The sequence below is a fragment of the Petromyzon marinus genome, chromosome 36 (genome assembly GCF_048934315.1).
Source record: "Petromyzon marinus isolate PM22_M1 ecotype Great Lakes invasive population chromosome 36, UKy_Petmar_22M1.pri1.0, whole genome shotgun sequence".
In the NCBI taxonomy this organism is placed as follows: domain Eukaryota; kingdom Metazoa; phylum Chordata; class Hyperoartia; order Petromyzontiformes; family Petromyzontidae; genus Petromyzon; species Petromyzon marinus.
This window is the reverse complement of record NC_133702.1, coordinates 8,005,553-8,028,507: the sequence shown is the minus strand read 5'-3', so window position 1 is coordinate 8,028,507 and position 22,955 is coordinate 8,005,553. Positions and strand designations below refer to the sequence as shown.

General features: G+C 45.1%; 2 protein-coding genes across 4 annotated transcripts in view; both read left to right on the top strand.

The window, feature by feature from the left end:
• LOC116949333 (uncharacterized) overlaps nucleotides 1–13,329 on the top strand; it is a 29,591-nt gene extending 16,262 nt beyond the window's left edge. For both annotated transcript variants that reach the window (XM_032966507.2, XM_076072084.1), the window contains 5 exons: nucleotides 443–557; nucleotides 1,188–1,325; nucleotides 6,004–6,206; nucleotides 6,772–6,878; nucleotides 10,910–13,329. In XM_032966507.2, coding sequence (XP_032822398.1) covers nucleotides 443–557; nucleotides 1,188–1,325; nucleotides 6,004–6,206; nucleotides 6,772–6,878; nucleotides 10,910–11,108 — 762 coding nt within the window. In that variant the 3' untranslated portion in view covers nucleotides 11,109–13,329. The remainder of the gene's footprint in view (nucleotides 1–442; nucleotides 558–1,187; nucleotides 1,326–6,003; nucleotides 6,207–6,771; nucleotides 6,879–10,909) is intronic.
• Nucleotides 13,330–14,452: 1,123 nt separating this feature from the next.
• LOC116949338 (uncharacterized) lies at nucleotides 14,453–22,943 on the top strand. Of its 2 annotated transcripts, XM_032966523.2 has the most exons (4): nucleotides 14,453–14,901; nucleotides 16,836–17,285; nucleotides 18,974–19,103; nucleotides 21,945–22,941. In XM_032966523.2, exons 2-4 carry the CDS (start codon nucleotides 16,869–16,871, stop codon nucleotides 22,034–22,036), a joined length of 639 nt encoding a protein of 212 aa, XP_032822414.1. In that variant the 5' UTR covers nucleotides 14,453–14,901; nucleotides 16,836–16,868; the 3' UTR covers nucleotides 22,037–22,941. The 2 variants fall into 2 exon arrangements, with proteins under 2 accessions (XP_032822414.1, XP_032822413.1); XM_032966522.2 differs by lacking the exon at nucleotides 14,453–14,901 and having other exon boundaries at nucleotides 14,914–17,285; nucleotides 21,945–22,943.
• Nucleotides 22,944–22,955: the final 12 nt, after the last annotated feature.

Genomic DNA, 22,955 nt, shown 5'->3' with positions numbered 1-22,955 from the left:
TCCGTAGGAGTGTGGAATTTCAACCACTTGACTCAGGGCTGTGAATGGGAAATGAGAACCAGTGCCCCAGTGATTATTTGAACAATGAATCTCTTTTTACGTATGTATGTATGTTTAACTTTTCGCACTGTACGTAGCCAACCGTGCTAACTGGATGTGTGGGGGAAGGACCAGGACGTGGAGAGAGGTCAAGGAAGGGTTGGGGAAGGCCTGGCTGTAGCTGGAGGGGCGGGGGCATGGAGTAGCAGTAGTAAGATAGGCCTGGGAGAACAGATGGGTTTTAAGCGTAGAACATAAGCAGGCTCGTAGGTGGGGGGTGGGGGGGGGGGAGGTGAATCGCTGCCCACTTGTACATCCAGCCATGCCTTGCACGGCTGCGCCTGTGCGTCTGTCATTGTGGTGTCTCGAGCGATGCGAGCCCGTCTGTTCCCCGGGGGCGCAGGTGCAGGGGTTCGAGCAGCAGATCGGCTCCGCCTGCATCGTTTGTGTGGACGGGAACCTCCCCGTCTCCACCATTGACTACGTGTGCGGCGTGGGCAAAGAGCGCGGCGTTCCGGGTAGGGACCGCCAGCGTGCTGTGTGCTGGGAGATTTTGCGGTTAATGACGGAAAGCTGGAGCGGGGAAATGTACATTTCGGGCACCACTAAAGATGCGGGCGCCTATTAATATGTTCAAGAATTGGCCTTTTACTTGGACATAGTATGCCCATCTATTAGGATGGCAATTTCGTTAAAAATGTATTGTCCACCTTTCTTGGTAAGGCATAATTGCTTTTGAAATACGCTGTTGGACAAATTCGGTTGAACTGACTCTTCCACCCGATGTGAGATGGCGATGTTGCAGTTCATTTCACTAAAGTGTCAGACCGCTGACTTATTCAATAAAGAAGCCACATTTTACGAGAGGATGGATATTTTTCTGAACTGTTTTCGGGTTGTGCGGCGTCTCGTTTGAAAACAACAGCAGAGAGCCATACAGCACAATCGTGAAAACCTACATGGTTCTATTGATAACAATCTGCAAAATTATAATGTATTGTTAGGATTGTTTTGGAATGTTCACTGTGTGCTTGCCTACTTTGTGGAATTGCCCCTATAGCATTACTCCTGCCCTTATTTATATCCCATTAATTACCGTGGTGCGCTGTCGTGATGACCGATGTCCACTCCCCTGCCTCCCGGTGTAGTCTGGTTTGAGCCGACCGATATCGACAAAGCCAAGAAGCCATTCCTGTCCGGCAGCTGGAGGGGTCTCAGCGTGACCTCTCCAAACCTCGCTGAGCTGCTGGCCATGAACAGCGCACTAGGTCTCGCCACACCTGACGGTGAGAAACTCCTACAATATCTGTCATTCAAACTGAAAAAAATATACAATGGTCATCTTAGCGGATAGAACATTCCTCCGGACGAATGAGAGTTGTTATTTGTGACTGTCAATGCAGTCACAATTTTTAATTTGTACAACAATCCAGGGCCCAAAGCATTATTTTTTAAATTTTACAATAACCAAACCGTACAGTCCTTCGCGAGGTATACCTGTAAAGCAAACGGGCAGCGATACAAAGCCATCGCGTTTACGGGTATGAGACCTATAAGGGGAAGGTTGGATCCGTCACACCACCACCGTGGGGGCGACGGTCATCGTGTGTCGTGTATTTATATGGGGGGGGGGAGGGGGGGGATAATGTAATACAACAAAATCGAAAAATAAAGTAACATCAACACGATGCTCGGGTCTAACCAACGGTCACTATGCGTTTGCGGGAATGTGGCTGCGTCTCAAGTCCACCTCCCACCCCCAGCCCCCCGTTTGTCCGGTTCTTCATGCTGGGTTCAGCTGAAGCAGTGACTATTTATCCTCATATTCCAATTCCTTCCCTTTCAGTTTGTGGCTAAGGTGCTCCATTCCCGCTAAAGTGAGGTTTCTATGCCAGAGTCCCTAAGGAGGGTGTTACAGATGAAAACAATGTTAATGAGGCAGATTCACCCATATGTACTTAATTTCATGTCAAGATGCCAACCGTGCTAATCGGAGGTGCGGACCAGAGTTCCTTCTGCACCTCCGATTAGCACGCTTGGCTACGTGCGTACGTTATGAAAGAAGTTCATTATACATAAGCAGTTATCTTCGTTGTTTAAGAAATGTGCCTCACGGAAGTTTTGTTCCAGTTGTGCTAATCATCTCATGAGATGAAGAAACGTTAATTTGGAACTCAGAGAAATGCATCGCCCCCTGTTAGAGAATGGCCCGCAGAAGGAAATATCACAGAACTACTTCTACAATCTCTTCAAACGACCACTTACCCATACTAGGGATGCTATACATTCCCAGTTTTAGTCCAATATTGATCATTTGCATCTTGGCATGAAATGAAGTAGCCATTCCAAACTCCTGCAGCACAGTGCCACTCATTGTTAGACAACGGCCTGTGATAAAGAGATACCATAAAACGGCATTTGAGAGCCCTCAAAGTCACCACTTTTATCCACGCACCAGGGGAAGCACATTCTGCAAACCCTGCTGCAGAGAAATGTTCATGGCATCGCAGTCAAACAGATAATTTCTTTCATTATCACAGCTGGACATTCGCTGTCGTTGGTGACCTGGCTGAGCCCATCAGCTCACTGCACTTGAGGACCCGTTTTGAATCATAGGTGGCTCAATCCTGGACTTACAGTCAGGGACGCGGTAGTGCCAGCTCAGTGATGAAGGAGGAACTCAGCCCCAGTTCATATATCACTCGCTGCTGAGGTTAAACCGTGGCCAGGAATTCAACTTAGGTCACCAGATGTACTAACCATTGCATCAACACTCCACCTGATAGTCACCAATAGGGTTTTACAAACATGATGATGATTGCAATCATCATCAGGTGTGATGATGATTGCTTGTGTTGCAGTCGAAACGTCGTGAGAATTTTATTGTTTTATATTTTTATTTTATTGTTTCCATTCTACGTGACTTTACCGAAAGAACCAAGAATTCCTGCAGTCACGAAAGCTTTAAATCAAAATGATATGTGCGAGTTAATATATGTACATGTATAGGAGTATATTTGTACACATGTCAGCGAGTCATAGGCAGATTCATGATTAGTTCACGAAAGGGTTTGCAGCAACCCCATTGAAAGGCATTTGATTTTTAATTCTTGACATGTAACCTTTAACTCCCATCCTAGGAATGTATCGTGACTGCCGACTATATATTCAACATACTTCAACCGCATTAAAGTGGTTTTGTTTAAAATGGCAAACCTAATTCATGCTGAGAGGCTGTACTTCACAGACTGTTTCGCTTGTAAGTGACAGGACCGTTGTGGAAAAACCGTTCACGTCTCTCTCTTGCGCTGACAAAAGGTTAAGATAATTTCTAAGGCGGGCTGATGACAAACAGAGGCCAATCAATGCGGGGCCCTTTTTGCAAAAAATCGTCCTATTCTAAGTGTTGAGGAATGTGAACTCAGCTCCGGCTTGCGTGCCGGTCATCCAATTCTGATGTTGTATTCACCTTCTGTTGCGAGGGAGGCATTCCGGCCAGCAAGCACAGGAAACGCTTTTTACAGTAATTGCACGATTAAAGTTGCTCTCTCGCATATAGCAGATCCTACGTGTATCTACCTATTTGTCAGTTCGTGTCTGTCTTATTATTGAAGAGTTGAGTTTGCCGCAATATAATTTTTTCACCAAACTATTCCATATTCAATGCCACGATGTGACGAGTTTGACGCTATCACTTTCCCTTAACTTATTGTTAATGTGTTTCACGCATTTATCTTTGTTGTTTTTGTGCTTTTGCTGTACTCCAAGAACAAAATTGCTTCAGCGTTCTTCAGCTGCAATTCACTCATCATAAGTCCGCCGTGAGTCCTCTAATTGTGACAAGGCTTGCGGAGGCCCTCATCCAGCTGGGTGCTAATGGCGCACACCCGTAATCTGCACCGTGGAGGCCAGGGTTGGTGGGTCACTCGAAATTTTTGAAACTCCCTACCCGTTGACGTCGAGGTCACCATCTCCTGGCTTACCAGGGTATGGCAGTACAGTACGTGGATACATTTCCAGGCTACTCAGGTTTTCTCTCGCGAGTATACAGTGAGGGGAAAAAAAGTATTTGTTCCCCTGCTGATTTTGTACGTTTGCCCACTGACAAAAATATGATACGTCTACATTTTTAATGGTAGGTTTATTTGAACAGTGAGAGGCAGAATAACAACAACAAAATCCAGAAAAACGCTTGTAAAACAATTTTATGAATTGATTTGCATGTTAATTAGGAAAATAAGTATTTGACCCCTCTGAAAAACATGGCTTAGTACTTGGTGGCAAAACCCTTGTTAGCAATCACAGAGGTCAGACGTTTCTTGTAGTTGGCCACCAGGTTTGCACACATCTCCGGAGGGATTTTGTCCCACTCCTCTTTGCAGATCTTCTCCAAGTCATTAAGGTTTCGAGGCTGACGTTTGGCAACTCGAACCTTCAGCTCCCTCCACATATTTTCTATGGGATTAAGGTCTGGAGATTGGCTAGGCCACTCCAGGACCTTAATGTGCTTCTTCTTGAGCCACTCCTTTGTTGCCTTGGCCGTGTGTTTTGGGTCATTGTCATGCTAGAATACCAATCCACGACCCATTTGACGCTGCATGGCCCCGTCCATCGTCCCTTTGATGCGGTGAAGTTGTCCTGTCCCCTTAGCAGAAAAACACCCCCAAAGCATAATGTTTCCACCTCCATGTTTGATGGTGGGGATGGTGTTTTTGGGGTCATAGGCAGCATTCCTCCTCCTTCTCCAAACACGGCGAGTTGAGTTGATGCCAAAGAGCTCCATTTTGGTCTCATCTGACCACAACACTTTCACCCAGTTGTCCTCTGAATCATTCAGATGTTCATTGGCAAACTTCAGACTGGCATGTATATGTGCTTTCTTGAGCAGGGGGACCTTGCGGGCGCTGCAGGATTTCAGTTCTTCACGGCGTAGTGTGTTACCAATTGTTTTCTTGGTGACTATGGTCCCAGCTGCCTTGAGATCATTGACAAGATCCTCCCGTGTAGTTCTGGGCTGATTCCTCACCGTTCTCATGATCATTGCAACTCCACGAGGTGAGATCTTGCATGGAGCCCCAGGCCGAGGGAGAATGACAGTTCTTTTGTGTTTCTTCCATTTGCGAATAATCGCACAAACTGTTGTCACCTTCTCACCAAGCTGCTTGGCAATGGTCTTGTAGCCCATTCCAGCCTTGTGTAGGTCCACAATCTTGTCCTTGACATCCTTGGAGAGCTCTTTGGTCTTGGCCATGGTGGAGAGTTTGGAATCTGATTGATTGCTTGCTTCTGTGGACAGGTGTCTTTTATACAGGTAACAAGCTGAGATTAGGAGCACTCCCTTTAAGAGTGTGCTCCTAATCTCAGCTCGTTACCTGTATAAAAGACACCTGGGAGCCAGAAATCTTTCTGATTGAGAGGGGGTCAAATACTTATTTCCCTCATTAAAATGCAAATCAATTTATAACATTTTTGACATGCGTTTTTCTGGATTTTTTTGTTGTTATTCTGTCTCTCACTGTTGAAATAAACCTACCATTAAAATTATAGACTGATCATTTCTTTGTCAGTGGGCAAACGTACAAAATCGCAGGGGATCAAATACGTTTTTCCCTCACTGTAAATGCTCGTTAATGGAGTTGGCCAATCATCCAAATATAGAACCACAGAGGTTGGGAAACGACTGGCATCAGTTCTGGCTGCCTTCCCGCTTGTCTGTAGTTTCCCGTGCCTGTTGAAACACTCTTTCTATTGAAACACTCTTTCTATTGAAACACTCTTTCTCTCCGAGCGTGAACAAGAACTGCGCCCGTCCATTACAGATTCTCAATCATCATTATTATTATTGACAAATCACCCCATCTTGCCTCTAAAGCATTGCATGAATCCCCATTACCTGCATGGCAGAGACGGGTCAGGTGTTTCATGTAGCGTTTAAGGACTCGACCGTGTCTCCTTAACAACCAGGGCCGCCCCCAAAGGACACGAGCGTTGCCGTCGCGCTCGCACGCAGCCTCTGCCGCCCGCTGCTGCGACACCTGGCGCTGGTGTTGGTGACCATGGGGCGGCACGGTGTACTGCTGGCGTCACGGCCGGGGGTCGCCACCCCACCGCTGCTGCAGGGAGCGCTCGGCGCCACCGCGGAGGACGATGTGCCACGCGGAGGGCAGGTTTGTGGAGTCGTCGTTGTGATCATCATGATCAACAACATCGTTAACTTCTTCAACGGGGAGTCTGTTGTTAGTGAAACTAACACCCAGTTCTTTGTCAATCCATTGGTGGACGAAGGCCTCCTCCCCACGTTGCCTCAGTCTCGTGGGGGTTGTTTGACCATACTTCATCGCGCTGTGTGTCAGTGCCGGCTGGCGAAGAGAGAGTAGATTGGGGGGGGGGGGAGCAGGAGCAGTTCACTTCAGATATTCGCCACCGATGTTAACCGTTGTCAGGAATCAAACTCGGGTTAATGGGTTCATAGCGCATTGCACGATACATTGTGCCACTACACCAACCCATTGGTAATTTTTTACCGAAATCTCTTCTACCATTGTTGGGTTTTGTTATTCTTCTTTAATACAGCAGTATACGTTTTCAATGCTTATACTTATAAAGGTTCATGTTTGACTTCAGAACAGTCGATACATTAATTGGAATGTCTAATTTATATCAGGTGCGTGACTTTGGACGCATTCGCAGATGTTCTGATCGACAGGTGCCCCGGCCTGTGTTGTGCCACAGGTGGCGGTGAGCGTGGAGCGGCCGCGGGCGGTGATGCGGTGCGTGCATTACCCGGCGCTGCCCGTGTGTGCCGGAGACATCCTCAGCGTGTCTGGGGCAGGAGACAGGTGCGCCCGCCACTACCGTCACCACCACCGACAAAGATCTCCATTAAGAGCCTTTTTAACAGACTGTTTAGGCAAGTGCTGCTCGTGGGCCCCTAAGAAGGCCGGCACGGCACGCACACGACGGAGTGGGTGGCCAGCACCACGCTGGACCACCTTTGTCTCCCCGGTGTTGACGCTTAAACAGCGTTCCAGGTACTCATTATAGGCTGAATCGACCTAGGGCTGGCCCCAGCACTGGTTCAGATATTCATGACTGATGTTGGCCGTGAACGGGAGTCGAACCTGGATCGCAGGGTTCGTTGCGCAGTGTGCTGACCACTGCACTACCGGGTCCTCCACCGCCATCCCCCGCACACTATGACGTACAGGCAGCGTGGAGCCCACGCTGCATACTGTGCCTATGCCCTACACTTCTACTCCGCACGTGCTGCTGGCCAATGTCTGAAGGCCACCGTATGTCCCGTGAGTAACAAGGTTAGGTTGGGTGTTAATGATTTAACTTGACACCATGTGTACGTTGTTATCCGGCCAGGAGCGAGCGGCTGGTACTCCGAAGGTCATGAGTTCAAATCCTAGTTGGGGGTTGACTCAACCCATCATTCATCTGGGGGCTCGATAAAATAAATACCAGTGATGGGGAAGTCACAGTGTTTTTTCCTATGGATAGGCTCACCCCCCACCACAGGAATGCTGGGATTTCAAACACTTGACTCAGTGCTGTAAATGAGAAATGAGCACCAGTGCCTCAATGCTTATCTGAACAGGAAATCACTTGTTTACGTTGTAAAAAGTTGAAATTGGTATTGAAGTGAATGCTGTCGTACTCTCGGTAATCTTTCTGGGACTTGCGTGCGGAGTCGGACCACGCTCAGCAGCCGCACCGAGGGGCTGACTGATGACCTCGCTCTGCAGTGCCAAGTAGCCCGCATTCCGGCCCCTGGGTCTCGCCACCGCTGTTCACAGCTGGGGCCCTACGGTGCCACTGCCGCCGGCAATCCGAAACGGGTTGCTGCACGGTTGATGGCAGCACCAACTCTGCCGTGCATCGTTTTTTTTTTTGCGTATTTTTCTAAGTGGTTTGCCTTTGGGGTGCCTGCTTCAGACATTGCCCCAATACAACCGTCAAAATGCCTTTCACTGAAAGAAACGTGCAGACAATTTAGGCGACGTTTAATTTTTGTGATGGCGACAGAGAATAGCGGACCGGGAAATGAGGTGCCCTGCAAATGTCCGGTTGCTCATATAATGGACTCTCTTAAGACATCCGACATTCGTGTTGAATAAGCAGCAAATTATATTTTAGCTATATATATTAAAAAAAAATCCCTTTCAAACAAATCACCAGCATGCGTTTAGAGATTTTATAATTTTTTTCTTTCCCTCTTTGATGACGAAAACATGATGACATACAGCCTGGCCGCCTCACTGCCTCAACGCATGCCGCCGCCGCCGCTCCAGCGCTCGGACTTGCGCCAATGCACGTGGCGACGTTTAAGAGTTAGCGCGACGGCGATCAGACGCAAGAGCGCCCCTATGTTGCGCCACGGCGCAGGTGGCCCCACCTCCGTGCCGAGCAGGACACGTGATTTCATCGGTTGTGTGCTCAGTGCTCTTTCCTCAGCGCGGCGCGCGAAACAGACCCGCTCGCACGCATCCTCTTCGTGCCACAGGCTGACCCAGCAGCCACTGCGGCTTTTCCCAGGCGCACTGCACGTAGAAATGTTTGCCTGGCCTAATATTTACATGCATTTTCTGATAATAATTGACCGCATTCTTGACAAGGGTGTTCCTGATGTATGTTCGTAGGGAAATGTTGCCGTATTTAAACAGTGCCCTTGCTTAGCTGTGAAAATAAATGGAACAATGCCCTGCAACCCGGTGACACATAACAACGAGGTTTGCTATGGCATCTGTGATCATTGTTTTGTGTGTTCAATTACGCGATATCTCATGAATGATTTTTTTCAAAGCTGATTTCTCAAATTAGCATTGAGGTGGTACTCATATCCTGTTTACAGCCTTGGGGCAGTGGTTAAACTTCCACGTGTCTATGAATTACTCTTTGGTTCTTTCGGTAAAGTCACGTAGAAAATAAAATCTAATAATAATAATAGAATACGACGTTTCGGTTGCAACACAAGCAACCATCATCAAGTAAGAATGATAAAACACAGACACGGGAACAGCATAGGCAGACATATGCAGAGAGAGACCCACACAAAGACACACAGCGAGACACACACCAAGACAAACATGTTTTATAATTAATTCTTATCTGATGATGGTTGCTTGTGTTGCAACCGAAACGTCGTATTCTATTATTATTTGATTTGATTTTGTACGTGACTTTTCCGAAAGAACCAAAGAGTAATTCCTGCAGTCATGAAAGCTTCGAATCTGTCTGAATCTTAACTCATAAAAAAAACACTATTGACTTCCCCACAAAGTGGTGCCTATTTTATCGACTCCAGAGGGATGATGGGCTGAGCCAACTTCCAACCAGAATTTGAACTCGCAATCCTTTTCGATTATGAGCCACTCTCTCTACTGCTGAGCCACCTCCGATTTGCACGGTTAGCTACATAGGGTGTGAAAGAAGTTTGAAGACGTTCACCTGGCTGGATTAAAATAAAGTACTACCAGATAGTCTCGCCCCTTCACCTGATGAAGGCCGCTTGTGTTGTGGCCGAAACGTCGTGATAATATTATTGTGTTATTTTATTTTATCAATTTATTATTTTATTCTCATTCTACGTGACTTTACCGAATGAACCAAAGAAGATGAATCATTGCAGTCACGAAAGCTTTAAATCGAAATAAAAACTAACAATAATCATTCTTCACTTAATAAAGAAAGCCTGCCTCATTAAGTCTCAAGGTCACTTTTTAGAAGGTCCTACATTGCGACGTTTTCCCCAACTCAATAGTGAGTATTGTATATGTAACAGAAGCCAGATATAAGCACACTCTATATAAGCACATCACTGATGTCAGCAGTACATCCTTACATTACACTTGTGAGGGTAAGGTGAAAACCAGAATAACTGGGAAAACCAATGCCTATGAGAAATTAATATTTTAAAAATGTCACATGGACCGGTCCAGAACCCATTTGCTGTACTGTCATCTTGCAGCCACCTTGCAGCGCTGAAGGCTGGGATTTGCACGGCGTATGAATCGTCTGCATGATTGATCACCCGACCTCAGATTGCTGTACTCCAGTCACGCATCACCTCATACGGCAATATATTTTAACTGGAAGGTCACATTGTTTAGACTAAGTGTATGATGTGTGTTACATAAGAGCATTCCCGTAAAACTTGAGGGTACTTTTTTTTCCGGATTTGAATCACACTTCATCAACAGGCGGCAATGCTCGCCGCTGAGCTTTCAGCGATGTCTGCAGTGGTGTCTCACCAACCCTGAGTCAGGAGGTGACTCTCTTGCAGGCAAAACAAACAGCGTTTTTTCGAACTCGCCTCTATGGCACAAGCACCGTGACTCATTGCACGCAACTTTTTATTTATTTTTCTTGCTCCACGTTGGCTAAGCCGCGACATTAAATTGTTTCTGTTCACCAGCGCTCAACGTAACCCACACTCATTGAAGCTCTGTCGTCCCGACAGTTCTGTTCCTTCACCTGAAGAAGGCTACTTGTGTTGTGGCCGAAACGTCGTGATTTTTGTTTTATTTTTTTACCTACGTGACTTTACCGAATAGAACCAAAGAGTATGCTTGCAGTCACGAAAGCTTCAAATCTAGAAGAGAAGTAACCCACACTGGCCGTTGTGGTGAAGTATGATGGTTGATTGATGGAATTAGTGTATGTTGATGATAGAGATGATGGTTATCGTTATCGATGATGATGATGATGGAGCTGTGATAGTGGATGTTGATGATGGAGTTTGTAGCAGCGGATGATTGTGATGATTGAGTTGGTGGTATTGGATGAATCATCACGATTATCGCGAAATTGGTGGACAATGATGATGATAGTCCCTCATTTTGTGGTGTATATTTTTTTCCGACAGCCTGGTGGCTGGTGTGATCGCGGGGCTGCTCACACAGAGGGATCTGGACTCGTGCGTGAGAATGGGGCTCATCGCCGCCTCCATCTCCCTCCGCTGTCACGATGCCGTTCCACCATCGCTGCAGCTGAATTCCCTGGAGGAGCAGAGCCTCGGTGCGCTGCAGTGGCCCCGACCCACGTACTACAATGAGGAGCTTTAACACTTTCAAATCGTTGGTCAGGAACCAAAATGCAGAGCAATGCTCTGCATGGGATTTTACAATCAGTGCCTTAAGCTTGACGACAATCTTCAGCAGTTTTACATTTTTAATCTCCGGGGGTGGTGGGGGGGGGATTTACAGTGTTACAATTCTAAGTTGTGATGGTATACGTGAGAGTGGTGCTCAAAAAGCTTTGGGAATGGACGAGATCCCAAAAAAATAACATTTTAAATGTGATTATAGTGCTGTATTAAACTCCAACCACCTTTATATGCTAAAAAACCCGACGCGTAAAAGAACTAGATATCGATTCATTGATTAATATTGATTCTTAATACTACGTAGCATTCATCATGATGATCACGTGTAAGAATCAATACTTTAAAAATCATATGTATGTTGTATGCAATGGGAACATGGAGGGGGATCTGTGGTGCAATCGTTAGCGCACTGCACTCTGGACCAGGTTTATCCGAGTTGATTCTCGGCCACGGTTGACATTGGTGGCACATTCTGAAACTCCCCCTTCACCAACCCACATTGACCCGTGTGATGTAGTGCTGTCCAACAACCACCAAGACTGACACGGCTTGGGGAGACCATCCATCTGTGGCTTAAAGGGATGTACATTCATGAGTCACATGACCCACCTGCGGATACTAGTGGCCCGCTACATTCAACTCTGTGCAAAAACTTATTTCAGAATCGAATCGTGTCTCCGAAACGTTCATCAAATCACTGTGGGGGTTGGGAGGGGGCAGGGATTTGAATCTTTTGCACGCCTACAATTAGCACAACACATTCGTCAATGCCACAGTTCACTTTCAGCAGTTATGCTAAGTGTGCGGCATCAAGTTGTGAGCGTGCTTTAATTTGTTAATATCTCGAGCCCAAACGTGTTGTCTGGCCGCCGCCACCGTCCGTGCAGCGTAGCCGCGTCATCGCCAGTGCCTGGATGGCCGCGGTGCACCCGGCTTCGAGTGCGGCACCGACAAAACAGCGGTGCCGGTTTGCCAGAGCTCTCCGTCGTCGGCCCGTCGCCTTACCCGCATTTGCCGTGACTGGTTCACGGCACTGGGTCATTCAGCCAGGTTTGCCCCCACTTTTAATTTATTCATCGTCGCCGACCGTACGTGTTCAAATCTTGACTTAGAGCTTTTGCGACTGCAGGAATTCACATGCTTTGGGTCTTTCGGTAAAGTCACGTAGAGAGGTTCAAAGAAAATAACAAAGAAACTACGACGTTTCGACCGCAACGCAAGCGGTCGTCATCAGGAGGAGGGGGAAAAAACGTCGTGGTTTTTAGTTATTTTCTTTGAAGCTATCTACGTGACTTTACCGAGAGACCCATAGAATATGTATGTATTCAGGCGTGTTGCACCCACGATCAAATCGCCTGCAATGCGCCCATCCCGTCACATCTCTGAATCTAAGCGCCAATTTGTGCCTGGATAGTGCTTGTATGCGAGAACCACCTTGCACAAATAGGTCATCATCGGGGCTGCACAGTGCATTGTATGACGGTATTGTCATGCTCTCACGTCTGTTTTGCTCGACGCCACTAACCTGGACTGTCCAGCGTGGTGAAGTAGGGTCAAATAATCCTAATGACATGCGGATGGCCTCATCCAGCAGTGGATTGGCAGGGCTGCACGCATAACGTCGTTGTGGATGAGCGCTGTCCTTCAGTTTGTGTGCTCTCCGTACATCGCTCGCTCACACGAGCGACCGCATTTCATGCACATTTGCGTCTCACTTGTGAAGAAAGTCAGCCTTAAAGAAGCCAAATACTAATGTAACAATAATGTTTACTAAGGGTTCTGCATCTTGAGGTGTTGTCTTGGAACATTAAGAGGACTAGAGAAACAAACTTTGCTTTGGAGATTACTTACAGTATGCAGATTTTGTTTACAACTCTATTGCCAATGCAACGGTATTCCTGAGACTTAACATTTTATTTTCAACGTATCACTATGCAGTATTTCTTGACCTATAAGCAAAAATTGCTCGTCTTGAGAATCAATGCAATACAATTCTTAAAAAGCTGTGAATTTTAATGTACCAACCTAAATGTGAAGGTTGTTATTTTATAATATTGATAGTGTTTAATGGTGACGTGTTTAAATGAAGGCAATTACATATCTGAAGCACAAATGACTGTAATTTGATTATCTAATAACACGGGGAGATTTCCGTGAAATAAATGTGAAATTCATTTCAACGACGTATTAGTTTCAGTTTTTTTAATTAACAACAATGTCCTTTATTTATTCAAAAAAAAGCCTCACTGAAACTAGATAAAATTTTGATTTAAAGCTTTCGTGACTGCAGTAATTCATATTCTTAGCTCTTTCGGTAAAGTCACGTTGAAGGGAAACAATAAAATAATAAAATATATATAAATAATTTTATTGTGTTTTATATATTTTATTGTTTCCCTTCAACGTGACTTTACCGAAAGAGCTAAGAATATGAAACTAGATTACTTTATTTCTTGGCAGGGGCCCTCCTACATTATCGGGATGTTTGGACAATCCTATTAATAAGTGTTCGGCTTGTAGGAGGAAACCGGAGCACCTGGAGAAAGAGCGTGTGAATAGGGGACAGCACCAAAAGCTCTGCACAAATGAGGTTGGCAGTCTGATTGCCAAACCTGCAAGCCGGGGTGGCTTTTGAGAGTTTCGCAAATGTGTTTTGTCCACGAGCCCTCGCCTCCAAAGTCTTGGATCACAAGTTGTAACCCGCCACAGATGACAAAAATCTCCACTCATCGATTACACTGTCCTAAAGAGAGGTACAACATTTTTTAAAAAGGAATCCGAGATGTCTCGGGCAATGGCCCATCGATTAGCGCGGTTGGCTACGTGCGGTGCGACAGAAGTTCAACACACATCGCAGCAGAGAGACCACTGCAGCAATACATTCAAGAACACTTCGTGGATTTTTTACTGAATATTTTTAACTGAACTTTGTGAGATTTTTTTTTGGAAGCAAGCAAAGCCCTGCGTGCCCCCTGCACAGCGCGGCTGGCGTGTCCATCTCAGAGCTCGACTTCAAAAGGGGGTCGAGATGTCACAACCGCCCACGCCGCCCGCCCTCCCTCCCTCCCTGCCTCCCTCGCCAGCGTTCGAAGCGGCGTGCTCCGTTAGTCTTTTGGCTCCGCAAATTACACCTGGCTCCGCACGTTCCCCGGCCACGCATCACGCGATTTCAAAGAACCAAACAAGCTCCCGTAGCCAGGCAACGGCGGCATAACACGTGTGAGCGTATGACTTAATTTTTTTTCTCTTTCGCTAAAATTAAATAAAAACCCCACCCTGCACTTTGTGTGTTCCCTAGCTGTGCATTAGCTGGAAAATGTGCTCAAGGAGCCCGAACCACTGCATCACTTCTTGACCGTTCATTGACACCGCCCCCACGCCTCGCTGCGGCATTTCGACACGGTGGTGCACCCCTGGTGATAAAGATGTACAGCAGCGTGCCTTTATCCCCCCACCCACCCACCCATCCCACTTTACTAACGACTCAAATCACCTTGGGGCTATGGCAACAGCAATTTTGGGTATTTTTTTGTTGTTGCGTGGGACCCTGCATGTGACAAATAAGTGTGTGTGTGGGTGATGTGAGTAGTGGTTAGGCGGGGGGGGGGGTCTGCAGGTATATATACGCGGTATGAGAGAGGGTATGTGATGCTGGTCTGAATCACAGCTCCGGCTTGTGTCTGCAGCAGCGGCAGTACCAGCGGTTGGTCATCACGGAGTGCAGTCCTTGAGGATTGTGTCAGCTCCATCAGGTGAGTGTTACAGACTGGCAGGGATTGTGGATATTTCAGATTATTTTAGGTGTACTCATGAACATTTGTGTCAGCGTTAAATTTGTCCGAATTTTGTATTTATTAATTTTTGTCAAAAGTGTTGCGGACAATAACCTGGGAATTTTAATGAGTTTGTGTGTTGTGTGTTGAATTTCAATCAAGCTTGTAGATATTATTCAGTTATTATTTGAGTCTAAATAGAACGTAGATAATGTCTCTTTCATATACGTATCTATCTCTCCACATAAAAAAATGAAAGTATATTTTACACAGCCCATCAGCCCCACATCCTTCTGGTAATGGGCAATTTCAGCAAAATTTAATTACTAAAAGCACACTGATGAGCTGCCAGATGTTGTAAGCAAGGACCCTCTCTTTAAGATATGGGTCTCTTAGTCTAGTCGACTAAAGTAATCAAAATATATACTTCAGTCCACTCTTCAATTATTCAATGTTGGTGCACGGTTTCCCCCGGTTTGATTAGGTCACCAAATAGGTGAACTCAATAAGTGTCTTCTATTGCTAATTGCCATTGTTAGGACTTCCTCTGCGTGCTGCAGTCTATAACGTTACAAAATTACAGTATATTCGTCTGCATCTTGAGCCTAGTTTATTTATTTCTCGTCACGTTCAGTCAAGCGTGAGTCTTTTGTGCGGAGTCACGGTCATCGTCATGCCCTACGATGTTCGTCCAGTCAGTCATCGCTGACTAAAATACGAAATTATTAAAACCTCAATGACGAAATGTGTTCCGTTGATAATATCACAGGCAATGTTTAAACCGTTTTGCTGTGCTGAATTTCAATATTTTTCATTTTTAAATAAGGCGAATGGTAAATATCTGCTTTTAAGTTGATGGCCTGTGATGTAGATTGTAGACGAGAGGACACTTACCACTAACAGAAGTATTTTGCGTTTCATTCCCGACTCTACTGATGATCCGCAGACGGTCAAGACGATGTCAGTGTATTTACACAAATGGGTGATTCATTTAAGTCTGACTCCAAAGGTCAATGGGCTGATAGACTGAACCTTGTTTTATTTTTTACGCGGTTTTCATAGAGGAGAATACGCTTTAATGTTACATGTTTTAAATATCTAAAGTGGATTGTAATCTATTGACCTAAACATATAGCATACGTACATACATAAACTGCATCTGCAACCAGACTCATTTGCAACTAATACTTGGATATATTGCCTCGCGTAATGACCCATCCTGTCTCTGTTTTATAAACATGTTTAAAATGTTGAAATAACAAATAATACTGGAAATACATTATAACAATATCACAACGAATTAAACTCTGTGTAAAATTATATAAGATTCGTCCATATGGGGAATATATTCCGGACCTAAATGTCAGTATGTTGAACTTCCTTCGCACCGTACGTAGCCAACCGTGCTAAATGCCAATGTCGAGGTCTGCTATACAAATACGGTACATTATTATAAATATACATGACTGTTTTATACATATACATTGCTATAATAACGCACGTAACATCACATCCATTGCGGTAACCGCGTAAGTAAATTGTGTGTAGTTCAGCCCTCCGCCACCCGACGCAGCCAATTAATAAAGTTGTCACTTAAACAAACGTGCCAATCGATGACTGTTGAAGAGTCAAATTCACTTTTTTTTTACAAAATGTAACAATCAGGTTACGACGTTTCACTGGTAGTAGTTACAAGCTGCATCATAAGGCAGTTGCCACATTTGCAGCAGACATTATTGACTGGGTGTACGTTATTGACCCGAAATAAATTATCAATTATATTGGTCGCGAAAGCATACGTATTGATGTATCCAGCGTTTGAATATCATTGATCACGAACAACTGGCATTGCTCATCACGCGGTAGTGTGTAATTTAACCGGTGGCATGCATCGTTCACCTCTCTATCGGCAGGTGACGGGAGTCGAGTTGTTCACTTTCAAGGTGATGTGGCAGCAGGAGCAGCAGCGGGCACGGAGACGCGTGGTCCCATCCCCCATGTGCGCTCTTCTCATTCTGACGGTGGCGCTAGCGGCGGCGGCGGCGGCGTCGATTCCTGAGCATGACGACGACCACCACCACCACCACAAACGTGGTGGCTCGGGCAGGGACGAGCTGCCACAGCTACATCCGTCGTCAGCTCCTCCACCTTTGGCGGGGCGCAGCCGGGCGAGCGGCCCAGACTCGGGACCCGGGATGGCGCAAAGTCGCTCCTTGCATGGTCCGCGTCGAAGTCGGCAACCCAACCACCACCACCAGCAGCAGCAGCAACTTCGAATGGACCACGAGGAGGACCAAGTAGCTCCGAGGGACCTCGGCTTCGCACCGAGCAGCAAGCACCATGGAGGGTTCAACACGGACGGGGTAACGGGCGTGTTCGTGTCGCACCTTGCACGTGCTTGAATTGAATGCGTAATTGCGCGTTGGTGGATACGGCAGAACGAGTTTCTGCGTAGCAGAGCTGCTGTGCATAGTTCGAATAGAATTGAGATACAATGATAGTTGGTGTGTAGGTGGTGCTGGATGGATTGCCTACATCGCAGGACTATGTTGAACTTCTCTCGCACCGTACGCAGGCAACCGTGTTAATCGGAGATGCAGGGGAAGGAAAACAAACTAAACACGTGAAGAAATTAGTTTATTTTTTATTTTAAAAGTGCGCAGCTCCAGTGGCTTCCTAATATCGGAAGGAGGAGCGCACCAGACGGCCGCAGAAGCGCGTCTGAAAGCGGGCGATGCGGTGGCTTAATCCAGCAATGGATTGATCGTGGCTGATAATGATGATGATAATTTGATAATCACGATGGGAGAATTTGACGATAATTTTGATGACGAAGATTACTTATTTTTTGATGATTACTTGATGGAAAGATGTTGACGATTTCATAATTATTGCAAAGTTTTGATTACAATTAATATTTGATAGTTACATCCAGTAAAATCACACGGCATTGTCAAACGCATTGCAACCGAATGCGCTTTGGTGTTTATTAAGTATATTTTATAATGCCCTATCATATATAGGCGAATTTAAATTCTAGTCGGGGCGTGACTCGGCCCATTATTCCCAGGGGTCGGTAAAACGACTACCGCTGTCCGATGGATAGACACAGCCCCGCCATATGAATGTGGAATTTCCACCACTGTCTCGCGCGCTTTTAAACTGTAGATAAGCAGCACACCGGTGCTCATTTGAGCAGGGAACCACACGTGCGACTCCTATAACGCCGTGCGTGTTATCGAGGTCCCATGTCTCGCGGCTAATGAGTGTTCTCCATGCAGGGCCGGATTAAGAGGCGTGGGGGCTTTCGGAACTGCAGGCCTGGGGCCTCCGCCAGCCGGAGGGCCTCCAGAGATGAAGTGAAAATTTATTTCATTTGTGAATTTTATTCGTTGTTAGCCTTGTAAAAAATAAATTGTACCCTTTGGTTCTTTCGGTAAAGTCACGTAGATAGAAAATTAATATAATCACGACGTTTCGATCGCAACACAAGCAAACCGTCATCAGGTGATCACCTGATGTGACCTGATGTGATCACCTGATGACGGTTACTTGTGTTGCGATCGAAACGTCGTGATCTATTAATTTTCTATCTACGTGACTTTACCGAAAGAACCAAAGAGTGTGGATTCCTGCGGTCCACGAAAGCTTCAAATCAAAATAAATTGTATTTTTCTTTAACTTTGTTTTTATTTATATTCTTAGTTTTTTCGGTAAAGTCACGTTGAAGAGAAACAACAAAATAATAAAATATATAAACAATAAACATTATATATTTTATTATTTTGTTGTTTCTCTTCAACGTGACTTTACCGAAAAAACTAAGAATATGAATTACTGCAGTCACGAAAGCTTTAAATCAAAATTTGTTTTTATTGTTTTATATATATTTTATTATTTTATTGCTTCCCTTCAACGTGACTTTACCGAAAGAGCTAAGAATATTTGTTTTCCTTTTGAAAATATTACTGGGAGCCTCGCAGTGCCCGTAGCCCAGGTGGGCGTACAACATTTTTAAACCGGACCTGTCTCCATGTCTCCGTGAGCGCAGTCCGCGTGTGCCGAGGTGGAGGGCAGGCCTTGTGACCGTGCAGCACAGTGCGGGGGCTGCTACGGCCTGTACACGTGCTCTCCCCTGCTCGGCGGCACGTGCACGCTCAAGAGTGTGTCTAGGAACATTGGTGAGAGGGCCTACACGTGCGTGACCATGATCATCACCGTCGTCATCATCATCATAACATTCATACACTCCCACACAAGCTCCGTCGTCATCATAATTTTCATTAGCATCCACGATCACCAACTTCGTTGTCATTACTCAACTTGGGTTACACATGGCACCGTTAATCGCCCCTTTACTGGTAGACTAATGCCCGCTTGCAGGCCAGGTGCTGAGTTACCTTGTGCCCTCTTGGAAAGCTGCCACTGGTGGTGCCCCCTTTCAATTAGTGTTGAGATGAAACGTCATGTAAGTCGTTTGTCGCGTATAAAGCGTTTTTAGACTCACCAGCGTTGAGGGCACTATATAAAAAAACGTATAATTTATCATAACAATCATCCACTATAACCAACTCCTGAATCATCATCATCATCACCACGTTCACCAACTCCGTCCGTCATTAGTTTACTGCTATTAGCGCTGTTAATTATCACCCACACCATGGGCAGCTGAAATAACCACTATCATGAATCGCAGCGAAATTAGGGTCAATAGGACTAATAATCATCATCGTTGGCAGCAGCAATGTCATCGTCATCATCCGGGAGACTAATGCCCATTTGCAAGAAGCCAGTGGGCTGGGTCCGCACACATTTTTGCTACACAGGAACAACAGCTGAAGCGGAGGGTGGTGGTGGGGGGAGACTTCCTAGGCAAGACTGCATGAAAGGCATCGGGATGGTTAACGTGAGATGTCATGATGTAAGATGCTTTGAGTTGTTGCGGCATTTCAGTAAGCACCCTACAAGTACATGCAGATGCGTACGTATCCTTAGCATGATCATCATCAACAGCAGCAGCACTATACGTATCCTTGTTCTTCCATATGACGGGAAAAGCTTGGATGGGATGTCACGTTTTGGCCGCCCACTCAATGGTTTCCTGCGCTGCTAAGTGGAGAAATGCAGCGCCTCCCGCGACAGCTTTTAGAGGGCATAATCATCAGCAAGTCAATTGGTATGTATCTCAGAGCAGAGTATCTGACATGAGTCAACGTGCGTGCGATTATAAATCTGTTTTACCTGAATTGGCAAGCACTGGGCATTTTGCGCTTGGACCAGTTTCATAAGGACCAGTTTCATAACCCAGATTAGGAGAAAGCAAGGCTTACAACCAGCGCAGTCACACGGAATGACAATCACATTTTGACAAAGTTAAATTGAGCACTGTTAAACCCTAACCCGCAACGAAACACCCCAACTATCTCGTGCATCGGTGCATGGCTCGACAAGAGGATATGTAGAGCAAGCACATTGCAATTCGCACACCTGTTTGACGTCACGCGATCCCGCCGTTAAACATCACACCTGCAGAATAAATTGACAAAATAGCAATGTTTGCACATTAAGCTTCTCGTGGTATGTTTGGTAGTAATTTGAGAAGTCTAATTACTTACCGTGGCGAAAACAAAACCACCTGGAATGCGCTAGATTCCGTCAAGACGTTGAATGCTAAGCAGATTTAAGGTTCGTGTGCCTGGATGGACGATCCCCATGAATAACACATTGTATGCAGCAGAGGGCAGTGCTGCAAAGCATTGTTCTGTGCTCCGCGCACCTATCAGCGTGGTTACGTATGATCAAAAAAGCCCTCTGACTGCGCGGCATAGAGGCCCTCATCCAGCAGTGGATTGACAAACGGACCGTACATGTACATAGTGATTACTAAAAAAAATATTGCGTGTTTTGCCTTTTTGAAGTTGCAATGCTTGAGTGTCAAATGAAGAGAAACTCCAAATTAAGTTCTGAGTTTTTGTGCAGTCATTATTGGCTGGGCTGAGACCGTCAACTCCAAGCAATTGTTGAACCGAGTTTAATCACAGATTGGTTGAACCCTGGAATCAAACTCGGGGCCTCAACAGTGCTGGCCCATTGGTCTGGCTCTTGAGCTACTCAACCGCTTCCAATGTACAGGGCGGTTCAGATATCTTGTGGCCACCAATTAATTCTCAAAAAAGTCACGTAGATAGAATTTTTCTTCTTTCTATCTACGTGACTTTGCCGAAAGAACCATAGAATATGAATTCCTGCAGTCACGAAAGTTTTAAGTCAAAATTGTATTCTCGAAAAATTAATATATTTTTTAAGGTTTATTCAAAACAGAAATGAATATGCAATGGCAACACAAAAATTAGAGTTAAATTAATTTGGGGGTTCATATTCTTGGTTCTGTCGGTAAAGTCACGTAGACGGGAAATAATAAAATAATAAAAATTTTACATAATAAAATTCGCACGACGTTTCGGCCACAACACAAGCAGCCGTCCTCAGGTGAAGAACAGAGCTGTCTGAAAAACAGCGTCGTAATGAACACTGCTAACCTTGGCAGCGTATATTTAAGCTGGGTGGGACGAGCAGACTGCCTTGACAAAGGAGTTTACATATCAACAGAGGAATTTAGGATATTGACGCTAAAGAAATGCAACTACCCTACTTCCATACAATAAACCGATGTGAAAAAAATATATAAAATACATCAATATAATCAAATTTTCTTGCTGTGGTTTTCACACCTGATGATGATTGCTTGTGTTGCAGTCGAAAGGTCGTGATAATTTTATTGTTTTATATTTTTTATTATTTTATTGTTTCCCTTCTACGTGACTTTACCGAAATAATAATTAATATGAATCCCTGCAGTCACGAAAGCTTTACATCGAAATTTAATTTGGGGGTCACAAGACATCTGGACCACCCTGTACATTCAATACGTTACTGTGAAGACCCACGCTAAAGCAACACAGCGGTTAAATGCGAGGCTGTTAAGTAGTATGTGGCTGATGACTGATTCTGATGTCCTGCAGGTGCGTTCCGGGCGAGTTTGCGCGGCTCATCGCACATCCTTCACAATCACAGGAGGCACCGCACGAACAACAGCAACCGTGAAAAGCAGTAGCCGGATGCAACACAGCCCTGCAGAAGACATGCCACCCTATTTAAGCCATTGCATAGAATTATAAACATCTGTACGAGAGCTTTATCGTATTCTGGTCAATGCCAAGCCACGCGAATCAAAGTCCACGATTTCATGAATTAACCGAACGTCTCATTTGTCTTTTAAGCTGGACAATATGCATACGTTTTGATCGGAGAAACATGCGGTACATTAAATTAAATCGTTCTTGGGTATATTCCCCTTGGGTGTCTGCAAGCTTCCAGCACCTGACAATAGAAATGTTTAACAAGGTATGAACTAATTCGGGTTTCTTTTTGGATTTGATTTTGAAGGTACACCAATTTTTGGTTAAAAACTGACATACCAAAAATAAATTATTAGTTATATTGGTCGTGAAAGCCCACGTATAAAATTAAACGTTGCACTGCTGTCAGTGGCCAAAACTTGATAATTTACTGCCATTTTTGTGAATCCACTGCTGGATAGTCTCTCGAAAACGTGGCGGCCATAGCTGGGAATTTAACTTTTTAAAATGTCTTTATTCATAGTGTAGTGCGCGAATCACCGAGCCACCGTTCCACCCAGGCATAGGTATGATGTCGGTTAAATGCACATACGTTTGGAATGTTTTAATAATTTATTTTGTTTTAGACATCAATGCTTACTGTGCAAATGTTAAATTTACTGTGTTGTGTACATGGAGCATTTCCCACGTTTTATAAGGTCGTATGGCATATATAGAACTTTGTAATTCGTTTCAGTCTTTTTTAGTAAACTTTTTCATGTAAACAAGTAATTTTGAAATTGTTTTCATTTTAAACTGGACATGGCACATTGAAGACAGCACGAACTTTTTGAGCCATCCCAAATGTATGTCCCAAGCAGATATACAAAGCATTACATGTTTTAAAATTACAGT

Coding starts and splice junctions, on each gene's coding strand:
- LOC116949338 (XM_032966522.2), top strand. CDS start 16,809: ATGCATCGTTCACCTCTCTATCGGCAGGTGACGGGAGTCGAGTTGTTC. Junction 17,286..18,973: donor GAGGGTTCAACACGGACGGG/GTAACGGGCGTG, acceptor CCGTGAGCGCAG/TCCGCGTGTGCCGAGGTGGA. Junction 19,104..21,944: donor GAGTGTGTCTAGGAACATTG/GTGAGAGGGCCT, acceptor GATGTCCTGCAG/GTGCGTTCCGGGCGAGTTTG.